General features: G+C 40.6%; 1 protein-coding gene across 1 annotated transcript in view; it reads right to left on the bottom strand.

Annotated features, from left to right (window-relative positions):
- Aatf (apoptosis antagonizing transcription factor) overlaps positions 1-20,144 on the bottom strand; it is a 91,365-nt gene that overhangs the window by 30,614 nt on the left and 40,607 nt on the right. The window contains exon 9 of the mRNA XM_032912330.1: positions 17,693-17,776. Within this exon, the coding sequence (XP_032768221.1) occupies positions 17,693-17,776 (84 nt within the window). The remainder of the gene's footprint in view (positions 1-17,692; positions 17,777-20,144) is intronic.

Genomic DNA, 20,144 nt, shown 5'->3' with positions numbered 1-20,144 from the left:
GGAGTGGGTCTTCATCTTCTAGGGTTAATTCCATGGGGCTCACTCTAACATCATTCTCCCATTCTCCTCTTAATCCTGGCACTCCACTGCATCCAGTAAAAACCTCAATCTATACCTTTTATACACTTAGGAATTTGCATAGGACTTTAGATCCTCAGTATAAAGGTTCCATGAAATTTAAACAGGAAAGGAGAAGAGAACTTTAACTTGCAATAATAAAATTAGGTGGTGTAATCTCTCCTATATAAGTTCTTCATGCAGAGAAATGACAACAGAAATTAAGTTTCCAGACGCTGAGAGAAATCTAGAATAAACTAGTCCCTGCTAACCATCCATCAATAATACACATTTGGCTTTAAAAATTGTTTCTTCACAAAAACAAGCAATTATTTTGTAGGTAAAGCATAGTGGATACATAGCTATTTCACTAAATTAAATAGCTGAAGCCTGTGGGGGGATGGAGAAAAATAAAAGTATGAAAGTAGTTTACTTTCTAATTTTCATTTGTGTGTGTAAGTAGGCACTGAAGAAGTAAAATTTACAAAAACATCCACTTCCATAAGACGCAGCTTTACTGCACACGGGAAAGGATATCTCAATCGCAATTAAAAACCCTACTGTGAAGTTTTCTTATTTGCTTATTTTGGGCATTATTACCACAGCAATTACGGTTAAAAATGCAGGGACCAGAGGCCACTGGTTTATTATCACTAGAAAACAGCAAGCAATTTCTCTACCCCGTTTATCTGATTGATTCCTAACGTCTTTCTGGCAGCCAATCTATCAGTTTATCTCTCCTACTTCATCACAGTCACTTCTGGCAGCTAAATACAAGATCCAAATCCAGTGCTCCACAGACACACGACACGGTAAACCTGTGTCGCGCAGCTGCTGAGCAAACAGCTGCTCGAGGGCTGAGCTCAAATGGGCTCTGCTTCCCAGTCAGTGTTCTGTGAGAACCAACGTGAGAGAAAGGGTGAGGGAGAGAAAAGAATGAAATGACTGGATTTTACTGCTCTACCTTGTTCCAGCCATACGAGAGATTATAGTCACCATTCCTGGTTTTCTTAATCACCCCTGATCCCTTGAGCCTGGACCATTATAGCCACTGGGGAGCAAGTGCTCATGGAAGGTTCCTGCAGCACAACAGGCATGGCTTCATCTGGAAGAGTGCGCCTGCCACCAGCCCTGACAGAGACTGGAAATCAGAGCCACACAACTGCAGAGGGCCTATGACACTGCAGCCACCACCCCTCAAATACCAAGGTGATGCTGTGTCTGCTTTCAAGCATCCTGTGTATTTTACACACCCAGATCTGCATCCTTCTCTTAGTCACTCACAGTAAAGAAGATGCTACCAACCTGCTGCCTGTCTAACTTACTGGGATCCAAGATTTCCTAAGAAATACATCAGCATATTATCCACGGATGTTATTTAGTAAAGTAATGCAACACACCTTAAGAAGCCATATCTTACGGTGGTCTGAATCTGCATGTCCCTGATAACAAGCCATGCAGGGCCTCTTCCTATATTTACTGGGCATCCATGTTCTTCATGGAGAAAGGTCTATTCAGATTCTTCACCCATTTTAAAGTTGACCCGGGAGTCCTGTAGAGGTGGTTCTGTGATGGAGAGCACTGAATGCTCTTGAAGAGGTCCCAGGTCTTGTCTCCAGCATGAACTGGTGGCTCACAACTATGTGTAATTCTAGTCTCAGAGGGATCCAATGCCCTTTTTTGGCCTCCAAGGGCATTGTACACAGATAGTGCACAGACATAACTGCAGGCAGAGCACACGCGCACACACTCGCACACGCGCGCGCGCACACACACACACATATTTTAAAATAATATAAAATAAAATAATAAAGTTGGGTTGTGTTGCTATCAAGGTGTAGCTGTTTGTGTACTTTGTGCACTGGCCCCTTACAAGGGAGTGCCCTTCCACTCTCTTGATGGTATCATTTGTAGCAGGTAAGTAGTTAATTTTAATATCATTTTTTTCTCTATTTGTGCTTTTAATGTTGTATATAGGAAAACACTGTGTAGCCCAAGGTCATGGAGATTTACTCCTATAAGTTAATCTTAGAGTTTTCCAATTCATGTGGTGCATTTCAGTTACCTTTGTACATGGTATAAGGTGGAAAGTATCTACTTTATTCTTACACATGAAACCCTATTGTTTCATTTGTTGAAAAGTCTATTCTTTTCTCCAGTTAACTGTCTTAGTTAGCACTTGGTCAAAAGGCCAAGCCAGTTTAAAAGAACTTGGTTTTTGATCACATAATCCCTGGCTTTCTAAATTTGTGATCTAGAGTTACTGAATCCTGCTTCTCAGGCTTTTACAGTGCAAAGACACAGAACCTGAGAGGGAAAGTGCTAGGACAACACTGTCCATAACGCAGCTGGCCTACCTGAAGGCAGAGTGTCTAACTCCTCCTTAGTAAACAGAGATGCCCAGCTCCTGTGTGTGTGTTCAGACTCTCCCACACACAGGTATAAAAGCAGAGCCTGTAACCCCAACATTTAGGTGCAAACATGAGAATAAAGAGTTTAGGCTATCCTCCTGTACACAACCCTGGGTTATACAGACTCTGTCTCAAAAAAAAAAAAAAAAGGTTCTTTTACCCTTCCTTCTGTTTACTCCCAAAGGAATTTTTCCCTGTTCTGTCTCCTACTTTATCACCCATGGTCTGTTTTTAGTTCCCTAGTCTTTCAAATTAACCATAAAGCTAGTGTGGTAACAGTGTACACCTTTAATTCCAGTACTCAGGAGATAGAGGCAGGTGGATCTATGAATTTGGGGTCAGCCTGGTCTACAGAGCAGGGCTGCAGGACAACTAAAGCTACAAAGTGAGACCCTGCCTCAACGACAGATGATGGATGGATGGATGGACGGATGGATGGACAGACGGACGAACAGACAGACAGATAGAATAAGCCAAATTAAGCCTAAAAGAAGATGTTTGCGATTTTCTCATTTTTTTTCCAACAGAATATTCTTATTATTTGGGAATTTCATAAAATGTACCCCCCCATAACACTCACTTCCCATTCCTCCCAGATCCTGCCTACCACTCTTGTGCCTCTTCTAAAGAAACAAAAACAAAAAACCCAACCAAACATACAAAAAAAAAGCCCCCCATTAAGTCCAATTTAGTGCTGCTCATATATTCAATAGAGCATGGCCAAACTCCCAGTGGTCAGCCCTTATAGATAACTGACTTCAGCAACCATCACCACCACCTCCTTCACACTCCACCACCACCACCACAATCTCTACCACCACCACCACCACCACCACCACCACCACCACCACCACCACCACCACCACCACCACCACCACCACCACCACCACCACCACCACCACCACTCAGGAAGCCATCAACAGTGAAGAGCTATACTTCAGCATCCTGTCAAAATTTTTAAGGACTCTTCAAAGGCTTCCTGTCTAGACTGTTACTTTTGGGGTTGGGGAGGCTGTCACAGAATCTTCCAACGTCTTTCATTCTCAACTACAAGTCTGCAATCATTGACAACCACTGCAAAAGAAGCTTCACTGCCCAACAGCCAGCAGCAAGAAAAAACACAATATGGCCTTCAGCTGCAAAGCGAACCATGGAAGTCTTATATGGAGGCTCAATCAGAAAATGAACTGTTCTCCATCTCCTTGGTACTCATAGCTAGCAGCAGGTTAGGGGGCAGTGCCTGTGGGAGCTTCAGGCTGCCCTGTGGCCCTATTCTCCAATGACATGCTCCCACTTCCATGGCAACCTCCACAAGCACCATAAATACTAGACTTTCACTCAAACTCACCTGGGATTTCCTGATGTTGCCCAGAGTCAGGGTGATCTTGGAGTGGGCAGGGAACCCAGGAGCGGGATTCCCAAGAACTCCAGGTTATTGTACACCTCTCTGCCCTCAGTGCTGGCTGTCCTGCTGGCTCACCATTATGACCATGGCACTTGTAGCCCATGGGCAGCACCATGGCCACAAATTCTCCTCCCCACTACAGCCAAGAGCTGCAGCAATGGCAGGACCAGCCGTACTCAACTACAACAGTGTTTGAGTGTCCACAGTGGTCATGATCCCATACCCATCTCCACCATGTGTGTCTGTTCTGCCATCTTTCCTTCCAATTTCATGAGACCACTTTTTAAAAGCATCTTCCCTTAAGACCCTCCTTTTTTACAGCTGTTCCAGAGATACTGTGAGCTCTGTAAACTCCTCAGCCACCACATCTTCCCTTAGAGCCTCTCAAATCCTGTCACGTGATTTTTACTTGCTTGAGGCTTATAGAAACAGATTTGCATATATCATAATTTCAAATTATTGGGAAGGAATTGCTGCATGCACCCACAGTTTAACTTCAACATAAGATGATCCCCTTCCCACAGGACTTGTTTCTCTCACTTCTTTCCACAGGGTCCACTTGTTCCTCAACTAATTCTACCGCTTGACAGTCCTTCTGCCACTATCCTACTAAACAAATGCCAGTTCGTTCCTAGAGTCTTCTTCAATCTCCCCAAACCATCAGTAAACCTCTACTCTTCAGTAAGCATTTCCGTTGCTCATCTCATCTTTACCTTGCCATCAGCTTCTTGAGGGCAGGTGATAAGTTACTCAAATTCTTACATATGCCCCTGCAAGAATGATGCCACCCACACAATTATTACTTAATATATTCTTTGAATCAAAGTAAGCAGCCATCTTAGAAACAAGTACAAATGGTATTCAGCTTTTATAGGGGAAAAGTATAGTATTATGAGAAAATTAATGAAGAGTAGAATGGAAAGAAACTAGAATGAGTAGATAGATAAATTCCAAGAAACATCTTACTTCTGAACTTACAAACAATTCGCCTTTGGTTGCTATGGCAGAGAATGTACAACTAGAAGTGGTGGGTAAGCCCACCTAAGCCCCTCCTGGTCTGGGTCTTTAGAAACTCAGTTACTTTTCTAGCTTTCACTCAGCTGTGTTGTGCCTGGACTGTGATTTGGAAGGATGACAAGCTTAAATACCTAAGGAAGTGGCAATGTTTTCAAAGGCCATAATATTTCACTAAGCTTGGCCAGTTAGCATACAACTTATTAGTCAAAAGAGTAAATTTTCTCATCAGAACCCATACATTTCTTTAGACATAATATACAGTATCTCAGTGTCTAATTATTTACTAGAAGTGTAAGAAAATCACCATCAGCATCAGGCCCTGATGTATGAGCGCAGAGATCTGAATGCTAGGGAACTTGTTGCCAATTTGCTTTTTCCTTTCTTCTTATGACAAATAAAAACAATTTTTTTTCTTTTCTATTTTTCGGAGCTGGGGACCGAACCCAGGGCCTTGCGCTTGCTAGGCAAGCGTTCTACCACTGAGCTAAATCCCCAACCCCATAAAAACAATTTAATAAGAACTAAGTATAGCATTAAGCCACTCTTTCGAATCTTCACTAAGAGTAACAAGAAGACAAGGGTGCTGCTGGTTAGATTTTACAAGTCCCCACTGGCCTTTTAGTCCCTAGACATATGGTCTGGTATGTATTTTTTTTCTTTCTGTCCTAAATGTGAGGAGGGGATCCCTATGGGCCAGAGCTCGAGTGCTGACTATTTCTGGGCACTTTGGAAATATTTCTTTTAATAGTATCATATAATCTATCATTTGTGTTGAACGAATAAAGAAGTCCCACCAAGCTGGAGGACTTATAGGTAAGAAACTGGAAGGTGAGAACTAATCTGTATTCTGTAATTATATTTCGTAAGGACTAAGAGCCTGGCAGAAACGAACTCTTCTCACACTCCGTATTCAGATGCCAATAATTCTTCAGCCCCACTAGGATCAATACTCTATTGACTCTGCCACCTTTTCAGCCCCTCTCCTCCAGTGCTTACCCTCTTTATCAGGTAGATAATGATCCCAGGGCTCCTCAGGATGATTGCTCCTGGAATATCTCCTCTACTCTCCTACAGGCTGTGTCTTTGTTACACAGATCCACAACCTCTTACTAGGGATAGGAATCTTGGAATTCAGTGATTTAAAAATTTTAGCAAGGAAAGAAAACAAAGTGAATATGCCATAAATGCCTCGGCAGTCTGGACAGCGCCCCAACATCAAATATGTGTGCATTCCTGGGTCTGTGTGGCCTGACTGCATCTGATCTTTCCTCATCATCCATTGACCTCAAATCTTCATGATTTCATTTCTCTTTAGAGCTGAATAGTATTCCACAGTGTACATGCAGCACGTTTCCCTTTTCCAGTCATCAGTGAAAGGACATTTATATTGTGTCTGTGTCCTGGCTACTGTGAGGAGAGCAGCAATGACCATGGCTGCATAGCTGATTATCTGTGGAGCAGAATGCCAAGGAGTCTGGTATTTAGGGGTCACATGGTAGGTTTATTTTTAATTTTTTGAGGATTCTCCACACTGATTTCCAGGGTGGCTGAACCAATTTACAATCCTACCACCGGTGAATGAGGGAATGGGATAAAGGACTAGAGATTCAGAACCACTCTGATAAGATCCCGCATCATAGCAAGCTTACCACATAAACAAACATGCAACCATTGTGAGCACGTTCATTCCAAGATTACAGAGAAGAAGATCCTATGTCTCTTTCCTTTGGAAGACACTAACCATATTAAATCCTAGTGTCTGAACTCAATCAACTTCACATGGCCACGAGAGAAACTCGAGCCCGTGCCCTGGGCTTATTTACCCCAATTCCCTGAGCCCTATCTCTAGGGTCTTCTGAGACTCAAGTTAGTTTTCCTAGTCCCTTAGAGATAAGACAGAATACTTAAATGAGAACTTACATGTATTCTGAATTTTTTTTAAATCAAGAAAAGATGTTAAATAATGTTTATTGTTTTTAATATACTCTATTGGCAGAATATATCATATTAATTTACTTAATTTTTTATTAAATGAGGCTTGAATAGATAGGCTAAATACCAGATGGTCATAGAATAAAATCTTTCCAACATGTTTATGGATTGAGTTTTTGGACTTTTGATTTTACAGTATAAAGAGTCAAATCCAGGTGCACATGGTAGGCAGGTTCTTTATTGCTGAACCACACAATCATACCCAAGTTTGCTGGCTTTATATCACTATGCATAAGAAATGCTGGTCTGTTTTCTTCCTTTGAAATGCTCTATCTGCTACATTGGCTCTTTTAACTTGAAAAGAAATTACATTTAATCTATTGTGTGTGGGTCTGCACGTGTGTGTGGGAGGGGAGAGGCCTGCAGGTCAGAGAACAACATGGGAACTGGTTCTCTCCTTCTACCATGTGGTTCCAGGGACTGAATCCAGGTTTTCAGACCTGGCGACAAGCCCCTTTGCTTGCTGAGACATCTTACTGGCCCTAAATGTGTACACATGTCCACTCGTGCACACACGCGCCATGGCGCACTAGTGGAGGCAATTCTCTGCTTCCGCCTTTATGTGGTATTCTAGTTTCGTTCTGCTGTTGTGATTAACACTCTGATCAAAATCAAGTTAGAGAAGAAAGGGTTTATGGATCTTACACTGCCAGCTGACAGTTCAGTCAGGGCAGGAACTCAGGCAGGAGCTGGATGCAGGAGCCAGGGAGGAACACTGCTTGCTGGCTCCCTCTAGCTCCTGCTTAGCTAGCTTTTTAATACAGCCCAGGACCACCTGCCCAGGGAGGGCACCACCCAAGTGAGGTGAGCATTCTTTATCAATCAGTGCAAGCTGGAGCTGCAGAGTGAGCTGGAGACTAGCCAGAGCTCCACAGCAAAAGCTTGTCTCAAAAGGCAGAACAAGGAGCTAGAAAGACTGCTTGGTGGTTAGGAGAGCCTACTATTCTTGCAGAGGACTACAGTTTCCATGATGTGTGACTTACAGCTGCCTGGAACTCTAGCTCCAGGGATCTATAACCTCTTCTGGCCTCCATGGGCAACTGCACTTGTATGTACAGACCTGCATGCAAATACACACGAATAATTAAAAATAACTAAAATCCCTTAACATACACACAAAACCAAACCAAACAAACAACCAAACAGCCAAACAAAACAACTAAATAAATGTGAACACAGGAAGAAGAGACAGGAAGGAGTGGACTTCATATAACCAAAATAAGTTCTGGTTTCTTCTCCAAACTAGTACAACTATTTTTTCCCATCTCAACAAATAGCACGTCATCCTTTTAATTGTAAAGGCAGAAATCTCAGTCATCTTTCATCAGTCTTTTCATATTCCACATGAAATCAGTCCATCAGCAAATCCTCAGCTCTTTAACTTATCTCCACAACCCAAACACTTTCCCTCCACAGTCACCCTAGTCAAGGCCCCACCATCTCCTGCATGTACCATCTCAAGTGTCCCGCAGTCTCTACATCTGCTCCCTTGTCACTTAAGTTCTTATATCTGTTTTCAGCACGACCACCAGAGTAAGCCTATATCAATCACGAGACCTGTCTCACATTCCTCTATTGCCGTGTAAAGTCTCAGGTGGCCTGACGTGATGGTGCCTGAAGAACTAGTTTCAGTGTATCCTGTCTACTATGTCCCTTGATGCTCCTAGGTTGTGGTAGCTCCTTCGTACCTCAGAGCTTCTGCTCTTGCCACCCACTCCTGCAACACTCACCATGCAGTCACAGTTGGTGACTTTCTTGGTGTCTGCTCAGGTATCATCTTATTGCCGGGAAGACACAACGCCCTTCCCCCCCACTTGCTGTGCTTGTCAGTGTTTCCCTGCCTCGTCCTGTCTAACCTACAGTGAGCACTCAAAATAACAGGGGCTTTGTCTTCCTCCAGCCTTTAATAGAGCCCTGAGATACACAGTGTAGAAATGGTCCATATTTGTAGAGCCTGACACAGGCTCTACTAAACCCTTGAAATGTAGCTGATGTGACTAAGTGGATTTTCAATTTTTATTCTATTTTAATAATCAAAACAAATTTGTTGAGCATGGTGGCATGTGTCTATAATCCTAGCACTGGGAGGTTCAGGCAGAAAGATCATGAATTCAAGAACAGTCCAGGCAACATAGTAAGTTCTAGGGTAGCCTAGGCAACATTGTGAGGCTGCCCCTAAACAGTAACAAAACCCTTGAGTTCAGTTAGATATGACTGCTGCACTGAACTACAGACTAGAAGAGCAAAAAGAACAATTTCTCAAAAACACACAATAGTAAACGCGAACGCTTGCTGACTGACTGACTGAATGAATGAGAAAATAAATGGCATTGTTTTTGGTTTGTTTTGTTGTTGTTGTTGTTGTTGTTGTTGTTAAAGACGAGTTTGCTGTGCAGTCCACATTGGCCTCAAACTTCTAATCTTCCCACTACAGGCTGTCACTACAAAACTTGAAGGGCTTTCTTCTCCAAAAGGTAAGACGATAGCATAACGGATCCTCTGGTGATCCTCTTCCATCTGAAGGCTCTTCTTATAATCTGGTTTCTGTTGTGTCAAGAATGACTGAATTCTTGGAAATAAAGAATTAAAGACAGATTCTCACTATGTAGCTCTGGAACTCTGTTACATAGACCAGGCCAGCCTTGAACTCAGAGATTTGACTGACTCTGCCTTCTGAATAATGGGATTGAAGGTGTGTCTGCTCCTCCAGTCATGCTGTTTTGAGACGGGGTCTTACTGTGCGTCCTACGCAGTCCTCTAACTTCTAGAGACCCATGTGCCTCTCTCTACCTTTCATGTGCAGGGATTGAAGGTATGACCACCTTGCCTGGCACATGTCATATTTTTAAAGAAAAGCTAGCTGTGCAACTACACAGATTAGAACCTCCTTCTTGTTAGGAAGATTAATTCCTTGGGAAGGGAATTTCAGCGGATTAGCCTCTATAAATCCATCACCTGGCACAATAAATGTTAATGGAATGGTCATAATTGCATAAAAGTCATACATGTGAACTGTCAGAGTGTCCTCGAGTGAATTTTCAAATTTGTCCAATCAAAAGGTAAATGTACTACAAAGAAAATCAAGCAGAATCAAGGGCACTTTCATTTCCATGTTCTGGCCTGTGTGAGGGCTCATCTCCCCTAGTCACTCCTTGAGGTCAAGTAGGTTCAATTTTAGATCTACAATCACACATATTTCGGAGGCTTTTAGTAACTTATCTTCTTCTTTGTTAGAGCATTTCCCTGCAAGTTACTTTTGAAGAAAGAATACATTAAACAGAACTTAGTACCAAGTCAATATGCCTATCTGAGTGAAGAAAGTGTTTTTATTCCTCCAGAAGTACCAAGTTCTTCACTTGCAGCTACAACATTACTGCTGTATCCTATGTTTATACTCAGCCAGTATATATTGTACTTATTATTACAAAAAAAGGCAATTATGAACACATACTTGCCAAGTAAACCCTCATGATACCATTGATGCTTTAAAAGGTCTCTTCAACAGTTTTAACACAACCCTACTTCTTTCCTAACAGGCCCAATAAACTGTACTGCTTAAAGCTTTGTTCTACAGTTTTACCTTCAATGAGTGGAGCCTCCAAGGTATTTAAGTCAGGCTCTGGTATACTTTTAAAAATAGCAAAGCAAAGAAAATGGAGGTGCTAGGTATGTTGACATACTCCTTTAATTCCAAGGCTTGGGAGGCTGAAACAGGAGGATCTCTGTGAGTTCAAGGCCAGTTTGGTCTACATAGAGAATTCCAGGCCAGCCAAGGCAACATAGTGAAACTCTGTCAAAGGCCTAGTCATGTTACCTTCCCTTGATGCTGTGGTTTGATGAAACTTCTGGACCTAACATTTTAAATTTATTTTTTTTAAGATTTTTATTTTATTGTATGTGAGTACACTGTAGCTGTCTTCAGACACACCAGAAGAGGGCATCAGATCCCATTACAGATGGTTGTGAGCCACCATGTGGTTGCTGGGATTTGAACTCAGGACCTCAGGAAGAGCAGTCGGTGCTCTTAACCACTGAGCCATCTCTCCAGCCCGGACCTAACATTTTAAAATGTGCCCTTGCTGGGTGTAGTGTTCAGGCCTATAAACCTTGTATATGGAAGGATCCTTGTACAGAACTAGATCAAGGGTTCAAAGCCAGCCTGGGCTACATAAGACTCTTTCTCAATGAAATAAAACTGAAGTCAGGAAAAAGTTCCTTTTTTCCTTCTGTTCTGCAGCAGCTTCCATGATAATGACTCAAGCTAGTGACCAAATGCTGGTGCTGACACCATTCTCAATGCTAACAATAATGGCAATGTCTACAGAGACAGTATACAAGCAACCATGTATCTCAAATAAAATTCTTACACATGGGACACAAATTAGAATTTACTTGGACATTGTTAATTAGTTTTTAAAATATTATTATGTCCCCTAAACCCAAAATGGTTAGCTCTCTGCTCTATCTTCAGTCATAATGTCAATTTTCAAATTCATTTACATGTATGTTTTCTCTATAAAATCACCACTACTACCTATGCACAATAAATTTCATTAGACTTTTAAGAAACACTATCCAGATCCCAAATACAAACACTTAAAAATAAAATTAAATACATAAGACAGCTCTTATAAAAGGCATCTATTTCCCAGTATTGGTGGGAGCAAGAAGAAATATCAGACTTTCTAACTTGCTAATAACCATTAACTGGGCCACTAGGAAGTTACATGGCAACAGAAAGAACACAGCACTGCTATTAACTTCAGTGATGGCTCCAGACACTGCTTATTCTCACGTCCATTTAAATGCATACAATTAAAGCCACTACATCAACTGTCCATTTTAATCACTCACCGAGTTAATTAAAGAAAACCATCTTGTCAGATAGCCTGCTGCTTCTCTACTTCTTTCTCAACATGATCAACTTTTAATAGTCCACCAAATTAGTAATTACTTGTTTATGGCATTATCAACTATCTTGGATACAGAGGTCTAGCATGTAGCAAGGTCAGTACTAGACATATCCTGAACAGAAATAAAAGGAGAAATTTAACCCATCAACGTGGTCAGAAAAACAGAAGAGTCTGCTATGCCTTTCTCTAGGTACTCCTGGCAAGATTCAAAGTGGCAAGACAAACCGGATCAAAACTAAACAAAACTGGAAGCAAAGTCCTAATGAACCCGTATGAACGCAGACATTGACCTGTCAACATCTAAGTTCAATTCAGGCTTGCTTAACAAAATAACTGCTGAGGTGACAAGAACTAGTCAGAGGTCTGGGCTATGAAGAGCCCAGTCACTTTACACTGCTCACTGTTAAGGGCAATCGTATTACACTAGATCTTAATGAGGATTAAATAGAGGTGTCTGGTATAACCAATACTCAGAAAATATTTGCTCCTAAACCATTAAGAATTCAGGTTTACCAAGAAAAATCTACCTGGGCTTTTAAAAAGGCAAACAAAAGAAAACCCTAAGTAGTAGTAATTCCGGTAACACCCCCCCCCTTTTTTTTAAATGTCACGAAGTAGTACATAGAATCAGGAAAATGAAAAATAGGTACTTAAGACATTTCTGAATGACCATGCTTCATGCTCACTTGGTGTTTTGTGAAACTGTCTTTAGGGATGAGCTTTGAAAGTAGACAGACAGAATGCAAACCAATTCCATTCAAAAGTGAGAACTGCACCGCTTTTCTGCAGACCACAGGCCATTCCTAAAGTCCCCACTGCCAGCTACATCACGCCTTCAGTAATCCAGCTTCCCCACAAACCAGCATCAAAACTACGAAGCTAATTTTTTCATTAGAATTGTTAAGTAACAGAAGTTCAATAAATCATTTGCCTTCTAAAGAAAAAAAATTACTTTCTAACAACATAATATTTCTTCCAGTCCTAAAAAAAAAAATGAAGCTTATTTATTTACAAACTGAAAACCATAAAGCTATAATTTCTTTATGGCTAAAGAATGAAATAGTTAAGAAATAAGGGTACACAGAAAGAACAAAATTTGGTCTAGGCAGCCTAGAGAGAAGGCTAATGTTGCCATTTGCTGTGTCATTTTTTTTAGGATGTTACTTAAGTTTTCAAACTTTTTAAGTCTTTCAGCTCTAAAACTGCTAAGCCTGGGAGATGGCAAGATGGATGGTCGAGCGGATGATGGCACTTGCCACCAAGCCTAAAAACCTGAGTTCCCATGCACAAACATGTACTCACCCACCTAAGTATGTGCATACTCACACAAATACATAAATGAATAAATGTAATAAATGAATTTTTTTAAATGAAAGGATTAGGCTGGCAAGATGGCCCAGGAAGTAAAGGTGTACCAAGGCAAGCCTAATGACCAAAATTTCATCCCAGGGGGGATGAGGGAAGAGAGAACTGACTCCTGTCCTCTGACCTCTACATGTGCACCATGCATATAAACTCACACCACAGCTGCACACAGATACAAACACATAAACACAATAGAAATTTAAATTATAATCAAAACACTGGAGAGGCTGAGGAAGGAAGCTAAGAAGTCCAGGCCAGCCTGGGCTGTTTGGGAGGGTTAGGCGGTGTCCTTTTGCCTGAGGAAGTATATCACTGGGGGAGGCCTTTGAAAATACATAGCTTTGCAGTATTTCCAATTTGCTCTGGTCCATGCTTGCAATTGAGGATGTGACCTCTCAGGTTCCTGCTGTCTGCCTGCTGGTATGTATGCCTTTGGTATAATGGACAATTCTTCTAGAAACAGAAACTTAAATAAACTCTTTCTTCTATTAGTTGCTTTCAGTCAGAGTGTTCTATCACAGCAAAACCGAAAAATAATTAATACAAATACGATAATTTGAAAAAGTCATTTAGAAAAATAAATAAAAAATTAAGCCAGAATGGTGGAACACACCTTTAATCCTACACTCTGGGGCTGGAGAGATGGCTTATCTGTTAAGAACACTGGCTGCTCTTCCAAATGTTCTAAGTTTAATTCCCAGCAACCACATGGTGGCTCACAACCATCTGTAACGGGATCTGATGCCCTCTTCTGGTGTGTCTGAAGAGCTTGACAGTGTACTCACATACATAAATAAATCTTAAAAAAACAAACAAACAAACAAAAAAAACAACCCAGAACTCTGAAGGAAGAGAAAGGAGAATCTTTGTAAGTTCTAGGCCAACCTGGTCTACATAGCGAGTTCAGGACAGGCAGGACAAACTACATAGAGAAACCCTGACTCAAATAAATGGATGAATGCATGGATAGATGGACGTAGGAGATCTATAATTTTACCCTTTAGTTCCATCATTTTTGTATGTATAAATACACATGCTTGTGTGTGTGTGTGTGTGTGCGCGCGCACCTGTACTATTACGAAATAAAGTAGGCATGCTTTTAAAGTTCAAGGACCATTAAAAGACAAAGAATGAGAGTAAAACTGAAAGTGTGTGAGCAGGTGGGAGGCCTCTGACCCTATACATCATTCTTAGCAGTTAGGCCATTTACACAGCCTCATAATACCTGAATTAACCACGTAAGCCTTTAAACCCTCACAATGGAACATTAAAATTCAATGTGGCTATAATCTCTTCCTTACAAAACATGGACCCAAAGAGTTTAGCCTCAAGTATGTTAAAAAGGTGTATGTGTGTGTGTGTGTGTGTGTGTAATGTATTATATTCACCATCTACCTCATCCACATGACCATATTTTAAAAAGACAAAAGAGAAAAAAAAAATAAAAGAAACTCACAGGCCTATTGTAACACATTGTACCCCTTCTGAATGCAATACTTAGCTCAGGCTCACTACCCTGACAAATAAGGAAAGCACTTTATGAAGCCAATTTAATTGGGAGGTGACAGAAAACATACAGCCATTTTCTTTAGCCTTATCATTGAATTGGCTTCAGTTCCAATCTCTGGCAAATCCCACTCAACAGAAGAAATTAACCAGGTCAGCAGAACAGGTGCTACGCTGTGTCTGTCAAGGGCCTGGCATCACCACAATTACTTGCACACAATGAAGCAGTAATCTTTACAGATCATCTCTTCCAAGCAGCATATTGGGGAGGGGGAAGAAAGCTGAAGGGAGGAGATGGGGGAGGAAAGGGGCAGTGAGCAGAAGAGGGCTAAGAAGCAATGGGAAAAGGCAAGAAAAGAAAATGAATGTGCAGCTGCCTTGCAGCTCAGCAGATGTCAGGATGTGATGTACGAGGCTAGGATAAGCTGTCGCAGCCTGCTGCCAAGGAGTGGTAAGTGATTAAAGCTTGCACAGTTCTAAGCACCATATTTAGAATCTGTGGGGTTTCAAGACTTGCACCCGTACCTCGCTGTGCCGCCAGATGTTGGCAACTGGTCCAGTTCCTACTGAGTGTGCAAGGATGGCAGCAGTTGGTACAGAAGCAAAGCAATCTGGAATGCTTCCGGAGACGCTGTACATTAACAAGTGTCACCCATCATTCACCTTTACAGAAGGCTGAAACAACTCCAATTTGCTGCCACTTCCCTCTTGGGAAACAGCCAAGATAAAGTTGTGCCTGGCAGTCCCATTTGTTTCACTCAGGTGTTTCAGCTGCCTTACTGACCTCTATTTAGTTTAAGTTTTAATTTAGATTAACCTCGGCACCCCAATTAACCAGCAAGGGGAAAAGCTAAGATGTGACTAGTCATAACTCTGAAATCAGAATTTATTGAAGTTAAAATTATTAATTGGAATAAAGGACCAATCAAGTAATGATATTTCTTAAACAGGCCTTTAGAATCAAAATAAATAAAAAATAAAAAGAGAAGACAAAGAAATAAGGAAGGAAAAGTGTTCAAGGCTCCAGGGTCTCGCCAGTGAAACCGGCTTCTCTGCAGCAGTTTTAGCTTTACCTTCTTCAGTCTGTTTAACTCACAATGCACTTTTATTCCCGCAGTGAACACTTCAATTAATGAGGACTACAACATTTTTGATTGTCTACCATGATCTCACACAATTAGATAGCATTAATATCCTGTGTCAAGTACATCCTTAGACTCTCCCGAACGTTCCCCATCCTTCAGACAAATGGGTTTAAGAAGAGGCTAAAAGGAAAAGAATCAAGACCCCTGACTGGAGCAGCCGAGGCCAATACTCTCTCCTCTACCCTTAATATACTTGTCACACTTATTTATGGCAATAATTGTATCAAATATTAAAAAACGAGGGGTCTGGAGAGATGTCTCAGCAGGGTAAAATCATTTGCTGCTTTTTCAGCTGACTGGGGTTGGATCCCAGCAACCACACCAGGCAGCTCCCAATCACCTGTAACTCCAGTTCCACAGGATTCAGCACCCTCTTCTGAACATGGGTACTGCATACACACTCTGAGTGTACACACATACACACACAAATAACATTCTAAATAAAAATATTAAAGTGAGTCTCTCTTTCCACAGCAAATCAGAGGCATTCTCAACACAGATAATTTTCCTAAGAGGTTTCTTCAGTCCATTTAAAACTTTCCTGACTAAATCTTCAACAAGTTGTTGCAAATTCTCTGGCAAAAACTAACTAAAAATTCAAAAGTAATGTCTTATCTTGATAAGCAATGGCTCAACAAAAAACAGTACAACACCTGTGAGGAGCATCCTCAACTCTCCATTGGGTAAAAAAGCACATTTCATTAATATAACTTATCAAGAGATTCAGGAATAGACAGTTACTGTAGCCCTTTAGAATATCTCAAATGTTTAGTCCATCTAAGCAAGTACTAGGATTGTTGAAAAAAGAGTGACATGCCAGCAAATAAAGTCAGGAAAGGACCTGGGAGAATTCTCCTAAGAGACAAGAACTGCTAGGCTGAGAACAGGCAGCACACCCCAGGTTCTCAGCACACGGGAAACAGAAGAGAAGAATTGCAAGTTCAAGACTAATCTAGGTAACACAGTGAGATGCTATCCCAGAAACGCCAAAACAAATACACAATTACGACAGTAAGAAAATAAAAACCTGAGGACTGGATCATATGTCAATTTTTACTTATGATCTCTTTAAACTATTAGACAGAAAGATGATAAACCTAACAGTACCTTATATTTTTAACACACAACTAAACTGACTTAAATACACACCAAAATATTACATTAAAGGTGCTAGATGGGCTGGAGAGATGGCTCAGTGGTTAGCACCATTTACTGCTCTTACAAAGAACCAGGGATAAGTTCACAACCATCCATAACTCCAGTTCCAAGGGACCTAATAGTCTCCTCTGGCCTCCTTGGATACAAAGCACATTCATGGTACACAAACATACAAATCAGAAAATAAAAATAAAGTAACCTTTTTTTTTTTTTTTAAACAAATTACATTAGAAAGACTGAGTAAGGTTATAGAACCAGAAACACAACTCAAGAACGCTAGGATCCCAACTGTTGCCCAGCATGTACAAGGCTCTGGCTCTGATGACTAGTGCCTGGACTGGGACAAGATAGGCAAGGCTGAGTAGCCAGTGTGGGAGTGCACACCCGTTGTCCCAGCACTGGAGACTAAAGCAGTGCTGCCAGTCTAGAGCTGCCTTGAACTAGTGCACAGTGAAATGCTTTCTCAAAACTGAAAACAAAAATAAGTAACACCCAGCAGCAGCAGAGTACATACCTGACTAAAAGAGCTTAAACTCCTTTACAGGTAATTTAGACCAAAATAGCATTCAGAAAATAGCTGAGCTGTTTTTACCTCAAATGAAAATGCAAAGCCAAAGAAACCCATCAAGAATGACACCATTTAAGTCTTAACTCAGAGAATGAGATCAGGGGTTTAAAAAACCTGGCTTGTTGTGACAAAAGAAGGATGTGTGAAATTCATACCTGATGGTAAAAGTCATCATCATCAAATATCTCCTCGTCCAAGTCCTTCAGGTGAGCATTGGCAGGGACCTGAGGAAGGCTCTCCTATGTTGACAGGAAGGAAAGGGGTGAAGGTGTGACTCCAGGAAGACTGTCCAATCAATAGTACTTAGCTACTCTAAGTACTATGCCTAAAGGTCAAAGCACTTTTTCCTTAAGATATAAAGAACTCTTAAAATTTACTTATTTACTCATTTACTTGTTTCTTTGTTCGTTTGTTTCAAAACAGAGTTTCTCTGTGTATCCCTGGCCATCCTGGAATTCCTTCTATAGACGAGGCTGGCCTCGAACTCAGAGAATGCTGTGATTTAAAGGTGTGAGCAAAAAAGCCCAGCTAAGAACTCTTAAAATTAATTAATTAATTAATGTAATTAAATAAGTAAAAATTTCAAGAACTTGAATGCTATAGTGAGACCAAGTCTCAAAAAAAAAAAAAAAAATGGTGAGAAAGGAGAGGAAAATATTAACAGGTGGTTGACAGAATAAAGGGGCATAATCCACTTTTACCAAAATCTACACAAAAAATATCTCACCTCTCAGACTGGTAATACCCAGGACTGAGAAAAAAGCAAGAGGGACTGGAAATTAATGTGAGCTTTTTGGGAGGTAATTTGGCAATATCGATCAGTATTTAATGTAATTTTTTAACATTTTCAATTTTAAAAATCCATCCATATATTCACACAAACAAATAGAAATATTTAGAAATGTTTCCTATAATTTGTTTATAACTGGAGACAACAGAAACATCAAGTTTGACTAAATTATAGCTTTCAGTCATTCAATGGATTTTTTTTTTTTCTTTTTAGTTTGTTGTTTTCCAGACAGGATCTCTCTGTGTAGCCCTGGCTGTCCTATAACTCGCTCTATAGACGAGCGAGGCTGGCCTGCAACTCAAGAGATCTGTCTATGACTGCCTCCTACCACAACAGCCCAGCATACCATGGAATTTTTTATAGACAGAAAAATAAGGTAGATTTTCATGGCTAAAGTATCTAGAATATAGGAATTTAAATATTTTATTTTAAAACATAGTGCCATTTTACATATTTATATAGATGCACATATATCTATTTGATTAATTTTACAAAATGACCCCCTGTGGTACTATAAGTAGTTACTGGCTGCTGGGGGCACAAAAGCCATGTTCTTCAATGCTAAATTAGCCTTGCTCAAGCAAATAATCCTCTAACCATGCTTATGGAGGAAATCGTAATTAATAGTGGGCCACAAACAAACAGAAAAGACATGAAGGCAGAGGAGACTAGGAGGAAAACAGAATTTGGTGGAGTGGTAAGGGGATAAGAGAGGATAATGGGAGAGGGTATTATTGGAGTACAAACCACGTGTGTGTGTGTGTGTGTGTGTGTGTGTGTGTGTGTGTGTGTGTGTGTGTGTGTGTGTGATGAAACGATGAAAACAGTTGTTAAAAGATTTGAAAAGGGGCTGGAGTCTCTCGGGGATTGGTGGTTAAGAGCACGTATTGTTCTTCTAGAGGACTGGTGTTCAATTCCCAGCACACACATCAGGTTGTTCACAACCTACCCAGAACTCCAGCTCCAGAGGACCCAGTATCTCTGACCTGCATTCACATGCACATAACCACATGTGCATGTATACACATACATTATTAAAAATAAATATTTAAAATAATTTTAAAAGGAAAAATCACATTTATCTATGATAGATATATATCATATGCATAAAGCTTGTAGTAATAATATAAGGATTAGAATTTTCAGAGTAGAAAAAATTAATGCTTCATTTTAAAATCTTATAAAATTATTCAATATAAGGTAGACAGCCCTGAAACCACACACACACAAACAACAAAAAAGACTCAGCAGGTTGTATTTAGAGATTTGTGTATATATGCACAGTTATATAAGTACTTAATAATAATAAACCAAAGAAAAAGAGGCTATCAATTTGAGAGTTGGAGGGCATGGAAGTGCTAGGAGGAAGAAAGGGAAAAAAGGAAGTGATATAATTCTAATTTTTTTTAAAAAAATCTATAAACATAAAAAATATAAACTATAAAATCAAAATGGGGGGGGGTTACTAAGAGTCGGCTTAGCAGTTAAGAGCACTTGCTGCTCTTACAGAGGACCCAGGTTCAGTTCCCAGCATCCATATGACAGCTAACAGGAATCTGTTAACCCCAGTTCCAGAGGATCCAACAGCATCTTCTGGCATCCACAAGCACTGGATGCTCAATGTGTGCACAACCATACATGGAGATAAAACCCTCATACATACACATATAATAAGCAAAAAATAGCCAGGGGTTGTGGCACGTGCCTTTAATCCCATTGGATTTAAAGCACTTGGAAATCAGGTGCAAATGAATCTCTGTGAGTCTGAAGCCAGCCTGGCCTTCATAGTGAGTTCCAGGACAACCGGGGCTATACAG

The sequence above is a fragment of the Rattus rattus genome, chromosome 9 (assembly GCF_011064425.1).
Source record: "Rattus rattus isolate New Zealand chromosome 9, Rrattus_CSIRO_v1, whole genome shotgun sequence".
NCBI lineage: Eukaryota > Metazoa > Chordata > Mammalia > Rodentia > Muridae > Rattus > Rattus rattus.
This window is presented reverse-complemented; position numbering and strand designations above follow the sequence as displayed.